The sequence below is a fragment of the Talpa europaea genome, assembly GCF_964194135.1.
Source record: "Talpa europaea genome assembly, chromosome: 1".
NCBI classification, from domain to species: domain Eukaryota; kingdom Metazoa; phylum Chordata; class Mammalia; order Eulipotyphla; family Talpidae; genus Talpa; species Talpa europaea.
Genome location: NC_140073.1, coordinates 50,142,452 through 50,154,460, shown reverse-complemented (window position 1 = coordinate 50,154,460; position 12,009 = coordinate 50,142,452). Strand labels below are relative to the sequence as shown.

The following is a 12,009-nucleotide window of genomic DNA, read 5'->3' as shown; positions in this document are numbered from 1 at the left end:
GTGTGGGGTCAAGACCTGTGTTTCTGAGGAAATCTTATGGGATGAATGGGCACCTCCTGGAGCGGGGTGTGGCCTGTGTGTAGGTGATGTGTTGTAATTGAAATGTCCTTGAACCCTTGTTGTTTAATGGAATCACCAGTTCAGGTATTCTAGCATTTACTAACTATATGACCTTGAGCCAAGTCACTTAGTTTTCCTCAGCCTGAGTTTCTTCATCTACAATAATAATCATCATCAATGTTTGCATACTGTGTTTATTTCAAAGCTTTTTTGTCAAGAGCCTCTTATATTTAATCCTCACAGATATCCTATGAGGTAAGAGTAACTGTATATACCCATTTGGATGCAAACACTAAGAATCACATTAATTAAGTGGTTTGGCCAGAGTCACACAGCCAGTAAATAATGGAGTGTGGGATCTGAGCCCAGGTCTATGTGACTGCAGTGCTTTTGTTGTCTCCATAAGTTGTCCTACTTCACTCTCTCCTCACTCTCTCCCACTGTATAAGTACAGTGAGACACAGGTATTTCTCTACCAATGATGGAAGAAATGATGACATTCAGAGTTTGACAGTTGTTGAATGGGACATCCATAAGCCAAATTCTGAATTTCTTAAGGGTCTTTCCAATATGCCATGACAAAAATTACTTCACTGTCAGTAAAGAGTAGCAAGACTCACAAAAATTCACACCAGGTAAGATGCCAAGCTAATAGACCAATCTGGTTGTCATTTCTTCCCCAGCATCTGCTGTGACCTGCCTTATTTTTCTGCTCTTACTTCAGTGTGCAAATTGGTAATAGTTACCTCCAACCTTCACTGCCTACATCTTCTTTTCTCTCATCTCAGTTAACATTGGGGTTATAGATTCTGAGCTTATCTGTCCTTTCAAGGATTTGCCTTCCAGGTACCAGTTTGGTTATCAGAGAAGTATTTGCTTGGTTGGAGTATCTAGTCATGACCTCTGAATGATTATTAAGGTCAAAGACAACTCTTGACCTATAATCACCTTTAAGGAAGTGAGAACTAAGGGTATTTCCATAGTGCTAAATCAGAACCCCTGCCAACTGTTCTGAGAAGCAAAGCAAGTCTTCTCCTTTACAAAGCTTTTAAGACTTAAAATATTGAATAATAGGGTGAGGGAACATGGATGGGGCCATGAGTTAGTCATCAAGATTCAAGTTCAAATCCTCAGTTTAATCCAGCTGATGCCACTTATTACCTTTGATGTGACCTTAAGCAAATACTTTGAACAGACTTTCTGGGCTTCATTTTCATCCTCTTTAAATGAGGCTATTGAGCCAAATGATCTCTACGACCCATTCAAATTCACACATTTTACAGAGAAATTAGCAACGGAGTCATCATGTAACTAACCAGATATCTCTTCAGAATGCTTGCGAGATTGGCCCTGTCCATGGTCCTGCCCGTTCACTTCTGATTTACATGTTAGTTTATAGTGTCAAGAATCATAGGTGAATACCATAAAGAAAGACCATCTTTAGTTCAGCATGTACAAATATAGATTTAAGATTACTTTTACCCTCAAGACATTGGTAAAGGATCTCATTTAGCGAATGTATTTTCTCCCCTCCATGATCCCTATCAAGCATTCTTTAAACAGGAGTTGGATGTATCTAAAATCTCCTAACCTAATGAAATTAGTTTGCGGGTTGTTTAGGTTTTGTTTTGTTTTTTCCCAAGGAGCAGGAGGTGCAGATAAGAGACAAAATAAAATTGCACCAGCTTATTGGTTTACTTTAATTGGAGTATTTTTGCTTAAAGGGATTATCTGTCATTACTAATGCAAATGGAAATCCTGTTTACAGCCCCCTAAAATGCAATGCAGGGCTGGAAAATGGTCAACATCAAAAGCAATTACTGTGACAAAAAATACATCAATCTGGACAAAAAAAAAAAAAAGAGGACAAAGCTCCCATAGTTTATGTGAGACCACATGGTTCTTAATTTATTTTGCCCTGGTCAAACCAGTGTCTACTCAGTTTATGTTTTTAATTGTGATGTAAAAAATCTAGTTCCTTAGATATCTCAAGGGTCTTTAACCCTGATATGTGTGCATACTTCCTGTCCCTTCTGAGAGTATCATGGAAGAGAACTGATTCTAGAATTAAGATTAGAATCCCTGTTCCATAGTGATGGAAGAAGCGATAGGGTATGATGAAAGAAGAAATTGGGCCTTGAAACCACAGCACAGGACCTGACTCCTGTCCCTGCCTTTTATTGGCTCTGTTAACTCATCTCAATCACTACATCTTCTCTGGCCTTACTTTCTGCAACTATAGAACGAGTATGAAAGCACCTATCTTTTTAAAAACTAGTGGTGAAGAGGCATTCAACAAATGTTAATTCCTTTATTCTTGTCTGTTCATGTCTCAAGCCATTCCATGTCAGTTATTAAAATTTTAGAAATACAGACTAACTGACTTTTCCCCCTTAAAGATTCTGAAAGGTTTGGAGTGTTTTTTAAACATCTTTAAAGGTATATATATATTTTAATTATATAAATGAAACATATGATGAACCCAGTATTTTCATTGTTATCATGGCTTTGAGAAGAACATCAAACTGCAATTTATACTATATTTTCAAAGTGACTGTAACCATAGGACAGAAACCAAATGCAGCAGCTTTTAGAAGCAAAGCCACAAGAACTTATGTTATGCATTAATGGAGAAGGGGGGGAAAGCACTGAATAAACATGCATTTCTGATGGTTGAATTGGTGGGCTAGGGATAGCATTTTCTTCTTTCTGCAATGAAATCAAAATTGCCCATCAGTTTGAACCATGCAAATTGCTGCACACAGGCTCAGCTAGGTTCTCCAAAATGGGACAGCTTATTTTGATAACCAAATAAATTTCAAACAGTTGCTAAGGAAACTAAAGAATTCTTTGTGCAAGTTATTGCATTGAAAAGAATGAAAAAGGCAGAGGGAGGGTAAGAATGTTAGTTGATTAGGAATTAAGAACCTATGTAGATAGATCTTAGTTCAAGAAAGTGAAGACTGTTATTGGAAAGTACATGGTATTTCAGTTCTTCCAAATCTTTATTTGACCGAGCTATCCAATCATTTGGGGAATTTATTGAGAAATTTCTTTTATAGACACGATTGTGTGTTTACACTGCATTTCTATAGGAAGCCTGAATCAGTCAGTATTCTTTAAGAAGAAAAGGTCTGATACTAGTAGGCTCTTCCCCATGAAATCTTTTGGGGGTTCCTAATTCTGTGTTAAGTTCCTGGTACTGTTTGTAATGCCTCTGGGAGCCCCCATGATTATATAGTATCATTCTTATGAATGTCTGCAAGTGTTGACTGTTGCCCTTTAACTTTGGGGCCTATTTGTAGGTTCCTATTTTATAAGTATTGTCAACTTCTTATGACCCAGAATGCCAGGAAGTTCTTCAGTTGACCTTGGGTCTACCTGCTCTAGGCTTGATGTTTACCCTGCTAGGACTGTGGATTAAATTTGACTCTTACTTTAAAGAAGGGTCAATGAAAGCACCTGCCACCATTGAGAATGTAGACTCTTACTTAATCATACATTGATTTAATGCCCTAAGAAGCTGTATTTTAATAAATAAAGAAGGACCCCAATTGGTCCATGGTTTCTTACACATTCTGAATCTCAGTGTATACATTTTAATAGTGTGAGACTTAAGTGAATCAATATATGTGAAGGTGCCCATGCTTACAGTTGGAGCTCAATAAACAGGAACTGTACAACTAGTAATACTCCTACCGCTGCCTTTATTACTATTACTGCTAATAATATTATCCTTTTTTCAGAATTTAGGTGGGGATAAAAGGAATTTTATACACAGGCCTATCATTTCTCCAACTGCCTCTGCCCTCCCCCCTCTCTGATTGCTCCACCACTAGTGGGTTTTGCTATATAGTAGGCTATCTTTTACCCTAATACTCACAATTTGGTGCTCAGAAATAAGAACAAAGAATTTTAGATTAGAGGATTTCGAGAGAGGAAGGCTATATGGTATGTAAAAGGCAGGAAGTGGTGGGGTGGTTGTACTTTGACAATCCTCAGCCCAGTCAACCTCATGCTCTTTCCCATCAGGCAGACATACTAGATGTTCTTACCCCTCCAAAACCACCATCTCAACCCTATGGTAAGCCCAGTGTGGGAGCCTCTGGGGACCAGGGAGGGGAAATTGAAAAGGTTGATTGTCAGATGGGGATTTTCTTTACCCTCTTAAACACCACTTTTAAACTGGGCTGTCATCCCTTCCTTAAGGATCTGTACAGGATGACTTCTAGTACAAAGGTCACTTTTGAACCACAGCTGCAGAGTGGCCCTCACTGACTCAGCCAAGAAAGTCAAGATCCTGGTGGGGTGCATGCCATAGACCAGAATTCACTACTGTTATTTCATCATATACACAGGAAGTGGCATTTTTTGCTCTCAGCATTTTTTGCTCTCATTTTGGCTGCTTAGGTGAAACAGTGCCCAGAAAGACTGTTCCTCTTTTGCCACTGCTCTGGGGTAAGAGCCAACTTATCCATGTGTCGGGGGCCTGCAGGTCTCAGGAGAGTCTCTGGTCTTGACCTCTGACCTGTAAGGCTACAGAATTTAGCTGATACAATTGCTGAACTGCTTCCTAAAAACTTGCTAACCAGAGAGAAAAATAAACCTTGCAGGGTTCTCCACCAGCATGCCAAAATGGGAGTGGGTTGGGGGAGGAGTGTCCTTATATATTCCCAGACATAGGAATTACTTGAATTCAGACAATTCTCAAATCCCTTCAGCTCTGACTCTCACCTACTCACAAAGGAACTCAGTACTGGGCTTATTTTTATGCAGTTTCTCCTAGTAAAATGTTCAGCACTCCCCCTGCTTTTGTTCCATGCTTCCTCATAGATCTGTGCCCTAGCAGATTTTTAGACTGAAGGGTGTTACATTGTCTACCTGAAATATAAAAAGAATTGTGGTGTTGGAAACCCAAAAATCAGATAAGGAAAGATGTAAAAGTAATTCTATCCCATCTTAATGCTTTGTGAAGCTGGCTTCTGTCTGTGAACTTGGACCACAGTGTGGTCACCTCTCTCTCTCTCTCTCTCTCTCTCTCTCTCTCTCTCTGTCTCTCTCGTGTGTGTGTGAGTGTGTGTGTGTGTGTGTGTGTGTATTTTCAAGGTAAAAGTCTGAGGCACATTCCTTCCATAAAGGAATTAAATACAAGCCTTTTCCCATGCTGACGACAGTACTAGTGGCGCTTTTATTGAGAGCGTGCATTGTAACTTTTTGTGTTGGCATATTTTTAATTAAAATAACATTTAATGGTTTGAAGCTAAAAACCTGATGTTTCTGCCTAGGAGTTTATAAGGGAATGATAACATATGGAGAAGTTTAACATTTAAATTGAATTTTATTATTTAAAACAGTAAAATATTTTATGACTACAACAATGCCCTGCCAAAGCTCCGTTTCAGCATCAAATGTGCTTTGTAAGGAATCTTACAAAGCTAGGGGAAAAAAAGACATTTTAATTTCTTATTCCCCAAATGCTTTGTATAAAAAGTTCCCACAAACGTGTTTTCTTTCCAGATGGATTCTTGTTCTCTAAAGTGTGTCTTCGAGCATCTCTAACAACACAACAAACCTTGGAGCCAGGATACCCAGGGGGTCTCTCTAATGACAAATAAGATGTAGTTTGTTGACTTGATTTTGGCTTGTCAGCATCCTAAGGGTGGTCTTCTACCCTCGCTATAGGCTCCTGCCCCCTCCCAGTTCTTCAGAAGGCTAATGTCTGGCCGGAAGTTATGGCTTACATTTTTCACATGTGAGTGTGCTTAATTACTAAATAGAGGAAGTTTGATAAGCAGCCTTCCTTCCTGGCACTCAGGGCACCCCCAGAAAGCTGTCACTCTCCTGATTAGTGACAGAAATGGGCAAGAGAACTTTCTCCTGACCCTCCCCCATTACCCAGTCTGAAGGTTTTGGGGGCCGGGGTGAATTGCCAAATACATCATAGGCTTTATGCCTGAATGTATGAAATTCCCTTGACTTTACCCACATTGGTTTAAAAGCGACGTTCAAAGACTCCCATCCAAAGACAAAGAAGCATCCTCTTCCTCATCTTTCCCTACCCTAGCCCTGCTCCCAATACTAGTGCCCATCCATCCACAAATCTTAGCCTCAGAATTTCGCTTCCAATTTACACATGAGCTAGTGAACTTGTAAAATATCTTACTCCACTCAGCTTGTGCTTCCATTGCTGGGGAAACCATTCTGAGTTGGAAATTTAATAACACTTCATTCCCTCTATCCTTTCTGTTTCAGTTTGCAGACACACACACACACACACACACACACACGCACATATACACACACACGTTATTCTCATGTGACCACAAATGATTATTTTTAGGATCAAAATATATCTTAACAAGCTGTGGATTATGCAGTAAACAGATGGCCCTTGGGGAGGACCCATACTGCTTTGGAAGAATGCATATTTTTAGCAGAACAATTTGAGCATCACTGGAAAAAGAGTTCTGAACATTCTTACTCCCCCATTCAGGGAGGGAAAAGAGGAGGGAGGGGGCTGGCAGTAGAACCCTGTAGAAAGAGGCTCCAGGCAAAGGAGAGTCCTGGCTCATTTGGATGCCCTGATGCCTCATTGCACATGTCACTAACCATGATGTTTTTGTCTTCCCTCCCCTGTGTCTTGGTAGGAAAGCCCAGTAGTTTCTTTCCTGAGGACAGTTTTATAGACTCTGGAGAAATCGACGTGGGGAGGCGAGCTTCCCAGAAGATTCCTCCTGGCACTTTCTGGAGATCTCAGGTGTTCATAGACCACCCAGTGCATCTGAAATTCAATGTGTCTCTGGGAAAAGCAGCTCTAGTTGGCATTTATGGCAGAAAAGGCCTTCCTCCTTCTCATACACAGGTAACCAGAAACCACACACCCCGCTCACCTCTCGAGGTTCCCACTGAAAATCTTAACCCAAAGTCAAGAAACCGAATGCTTAATCCTGGACTCTTCAATGCACAAGTCATTTCTTATGGTCCCTAGATCATTCCTCCATTTATTCAGACCCAACCTGTCAGATGAGTCTGGGACTTTTTGAATGGCAGGAATTCTAAGAGCTGTCTCAACAGCCTTTCCACGATTATCTAGTCTCCACACAAAATGTGATCTGGAGGCAAAAACACGCACTTTGAAGTCAGACCTGAGTTTGAATCCTCAAGTAAGAGTCATCTAACCTTGGGCCTGTTATTTACCTCTCAGAGCAAGTTTCCAAATCTATCAAATAGTGATAATAGCATCCACTTTGCAGAGCTGTGAAGAAGAAAGAATAACACTTATAAAGGCAACTTGTGCCGGACCTGGCTCAGAAGAAATGTAACTGCTTCCCTAGTCTCTTGCCTTCCCTCTCTCCTTCAGGGTGACACATTTACTCAGACACTTGCACACCAGAAACACTTGAAAATTCATCCAAGATGATCGGCATTTTACCAGTCTTGGTGGGTAAAGAACAAACCGTAAATTCCTTCAAGCTCTGGGATAGGAGTAAAAAAATTCTAACTCTCCATCAGACATTTCCAGACTGAATCAGTCTTACTAGTCCCAGTAGTTATTTAAGATTTTTAGTTAAAAGGTAGATAAATACCTATTTTGTTTTTTTAAGATATAAGGATGGATGGACAGATGAGTACTCAAATTGCTTGCTAGCAAACCAGTAGGACTCACCACCTAGCTGTTGTTCACACTGTGTGACTGACTTCTCTTGAGTCTTAAGTTAGCACAGATCAATCAGCAGTTGTATTTGACACAACATGTAATTACTGATAGACTTTTGAGCTAAACCAATTTAGTTTCCCTCAAACTATCCCCTGAATCTAGAGTGTTTCTCAAGGATCACAGAAAAGAGGAAGGAAGACATGTCAAATTTTCATTTGCACATGACTCACGTTTAAGGCACATCCAGTGCTGAGATCCCAATCTAGTCCTTGGGGATTCCCATTGTCACATGTGTGGACTTTTTGATTGTGGCTGGGTTTTTGATTGTGTGCCTCCCTTTGGAAAAGCATAGTTGTCCTGGCACTAACCCAGCCGGGAGAGGACTCACCACCCATAGACCAAAATTAAAACAAAACAATTTGAAAGAATAAACCAATCATGTTGCTGCACTCTTAGGAGAATCATTTGACTTTTAAGATGAAAAAGTGGCGCCTGGGAGAATTTGGAGTTGGTTGATCAACCTTCCTGTGGCTTTTGCCTGTTAGGCTGGTCTCAGGCTGTGTTTCCTTGTGTTCTCCCCAGGGGAAGCCCAAAGAAGGAGTCTGGTGCCATGGTGAGGCCAACCCACCTGTTAACTGTGCCCGCTCTCTTCTTTAGTTTGACTTTGTGGAGCTGCTGGATGGAAGGAGGCTGCTGACCCAGGAGGCACGGAGCCTGGAGGGACCCCAGCGCCAGTCTCGGGGAGTCGTTCCCCCTTCTAGCCACGAGACAGGCTTCATCCAGTATTTGGATTCAGGAATCTGGCACCTGGCCTTTTATAATGACGGGAAGGAGTCCGAAGTGGTTTCTTTTCTCACCACTGCCATTGGTAAGGAAGCTTTGCCCCTGGGATCTGTGGGATATTGTCTCTTTGAGTGGGAGGCCCTGGGCGGCCTGTTGGAGATCCTAGGGTTGGAACTGACAAAGGAATATGTCTTGCCCAGGGTTGTGGATGCCCCTCAGAGTGCATCCCACCTGAGCATTCTGGACAAGCCATGGGAGTGAAAAGCAGGGAACTGAGTGGGGGCAATAGCAGGAGGGGTTGGAAAGCCGTCGGGGCCTGATGCCCACTGCCCTTCTGGTGCTCTGTTTGGCATGGTGTGGAAACCAGCAGCTACATTTAAAGACCAAGGGGTGGAGCTGCCAACGAGACAAGAACTGGATTGAGCAGTAAACATTTCTTTTCTTGTCTCTTCTCTCCATCTATATTTGTCTCTATAGTTTCGCTTGCTTTAACTCACTGGTTTCTTACTTGGATTTTTGCTTTTGTGTATGTGTGATTTAGTGGGTTTGGGTGGGGATTTTTTTTTCTATTTAATTTTTTGCTTTTGGAGTGAACACCCTTGGGAGATAAGAAAAGAAGCTAAAGAGAGTGGGCATAGCCATGCAAAACCTGGGTGAACGATGTATGTGAAGTTGTGGTTTTGTTGAGAATGGAGAAATCCTGGTCTCTGATGGAGACAGAGCTGGACATTTCACTGAGTATGTGGCTGTCCCTCTGGAGCAGGGACTGTGAGAGTCTGGCTGCCTGGCTTCCTGTTCCAGAGAATGTCTCTTTATTCCCCACACATTCCATGTAATTTGTCTCTGTTTAGATGGCCACAGTGTGCTGTAAGACTTGGTGGTCTCAGTGATTCAGGTCAGAACACATTTTTTCAGAGTTTATATTAGAAGCACTGTGATGCAGCCTGGAGATAAAATCCCCTACAAGAAAATAAACAGAAAAACAAAACTCCACTAACCAGAACACTTGGGAAGGGGGTTTCTGCTTCAGTGAAGTGCTCTGTGTGGCTTCGAGTTCACCTCAAGATCCTCTAGCTCAGTCCTTCCCTGGAAGTTTTCTCTGTCATTGAAAATAGAGTTGAAGAAAGACCGCTGAATCGGACTATGGTTCCTAAAACTCTTGCAAGATTCCGGTTCTTCCTTTTAAACACCAGTAGCCATTTTCAGACCATTTCCTCTAATTTGCCCTTAGGGTCCAGGTACAGAGTCCCTTCCATTAAACACAGAGTATGATTTATAAACCTCTGCCATAAATGTGGCCTCAGTGTTCACTCTTGACAAAATGGGGCAGGGGCCCTCAGCCTTCTGATGTAGCAAATGTGATTTGATGCTGTCCTTGTTTGGGGAGGATGCCCTTATTTACTAGTTTCTAAGTGCCTGTTGCACGGGGAATTGGACAGTCTCCTCTGCCTCTCCGAACTCTGCCATTCCCTGCCGCACAGCATTGCTAGGTTGACAAAGGATGAGCATGTGGCCATCCTCTGTGCAGGCTTCCATTGGCAGGACATCAGCAGCCACAGTCTTGGCAGCTGCCAAAGGTTTCTCTCCCAACACCTTCTCTTGAGGTGGAATAGAAGTATGCTCAGTTCCGTCCCTGCATGCCAGCTTGCCAGCTCTGCATTTCTCAAGATGCTAGAATGTACAGCTGCAGCTCAGTGGTGACTGGTGACCTGGAAGACAGTGGGGCAGCCCCACCCCATCACTGGGCAGCCAGTTCTGGTCCTCACCATCAACCAGGCTATCACTCGGTGGGGTTTGCCAGACTCCAGAGCCTATGTCTTTTCTCTTTCAGACACAATGGCTTCAATTTAGGGACATGGTTGTGGAGTCCTTAGTGGTGCCTGCATTATAACTTCATGGTCTCCCAGCCCAGCTTCTCATGGGCGTGGCTCATGGAGTCCCAGAGTTCCGTGCTTCCTTAGAATGAAGATCTGGCACAATCAGAATTCTTCATTTTTAATAACTGAATATAAACATGAAAGGATATTGATACAAGCCCCAGAGAAAGCTACTTTTAATTAGGATAGGCATCTTAGAGAAATAAGATGTAGATACAGTTAGGTACCTTTGCCAACTTTTGGCTCGTCAGAGCTCGCTAACCTGTTTTGTCATAATTAAGGAGAGGGCTTTGCGTGTCCTCTGGTTCGCCTTTTCTCACCTAAGTGATGAAACCTCTCTTCACCTCCCTTAGCCCTGAGGTGTCCTTAGCGCAGATAATCTATACGGTGCTTCCCAGAGTTTTAGGAGCCACCTGGCATCTTGTTAAAGTGCAGTTCTACTTCAGTTAGTCTGGGCAGATCCCTTGAGTCTATATTTCAAAGCAGCACCTGGTAACACCAATTATGTATTTGCAGGCCCACTTTTGAATATCGAGGCCTTGTAGTATCTCATGAGCAGTCTCAAACGTTGCACAGAGGAATCCTAAAATTCAGATGTCTGGGCCTTTTCCCAAGAAATGATGACTCAGATGGCTGACTCGGAGCCCAGGCCATCCCGATTCTGGTGGTCTGCAAAGGAAGTTTTGAAAACAGATGCCTTGTGAGCACTGCTTTCCCGTCCCTCCTGTCCCATGTCCTTTGATGACTGTAGTCAGTCATGTCACCTCTCTCAGCCCCATTTTCCTTCTCCAGAGAATGAATAGGAATAGTATTTTGCTGTCCCCATGGTGCCCATCAGAGCGAGCCAGCACCTGGCACTCCCTAATGGAGGTGGTTAATATTCTCTCCCATCCTTTTCCTCCTGCCACCTTCTCTGACTGCCTTTTTGACTCGTCTGTCTTCCTTCAAGCTACAGTGATTGTTTAATGAATACTTTTTTTCTTCTTTAATACAAAAACAGACTGATTCTGAGGTTGCTATTAATCCCTTCTTCCCCAAGAGTCTCCAGCATTGAGTCTCATCTGTCTGTGATCATTACCTGTGAGCTATGAGTTGTAATTTGTCTTGGCAGGTTAATTAAAAGTTTAGGTCTTGTTTTAGTGAAGTCATTATGGTCCCAATATACAATAGCAACTCTCGGGTTTGCTTAACGCACAAATTGGAATACAACCCTCCCTTCGTTACATGTTGAAATGCAGATCCAGAATTTAAGATGTGAGATGTCAGAATCCAGAGTATTTATGTCTGTTTGTAATTAAGTAACAGGAGAAATAATTGTGTTTAATTTAACAAATGACTATATTGTGTACGTTTTTGCTTCTCCCTCCATTTAATGCAATCCATCTGATGATTTTAAATTAAATGAGTTTATCTTTTGTCTGGAAAAAAATCAAAAAGCACTTTACAAACTGTATACACAAATATATACAGACAGAGACCTGATGTTGACAGAGCTCCCTCTGAACGAGATGCAGTTACACACACACACACACACACACACACACACACACACACACACACACACACACGAACCAAGCAAGTTTTGGACTCAATCAAGGCTGTTGTTTTTAGAAAGAACAGTCTTTCCCCTTC

The 12,009-nt window shown here is 42.1% G+C and overlaps 1 protein-coding gene across 4 annotated transcripts in view; it reads left to right on the top strand.

The window, feature by feature from the left end:
* TENM4 (teneurin transmembrane protein 4) overlaps window positions 1-12,009 on the top strand; it is a gene marked incomplete at both ends in the record, with an annotated part of 390,357 nt that overhangs the window by 191,483 nt on the left and 186,865 nt on the right. For all 4 annotated transcript variants that reach the window (XM_084236342.1, XM_084236341.1, XM_084236340.1 and 1 more), the window contains 2 exons: window positions 6,708-6,922; window positions 8,375-8,585. In XM_084236342.1, the coding sequence (XP_084092468.1) occupies window positions 6,708-6,922; window positions 8,375-8,585 (426 nt within the window). The remainder of the gene's footprint in view (window positions 1-6,707; window positions 6,923-8,374; window positions 8,586-12,009) is intronic.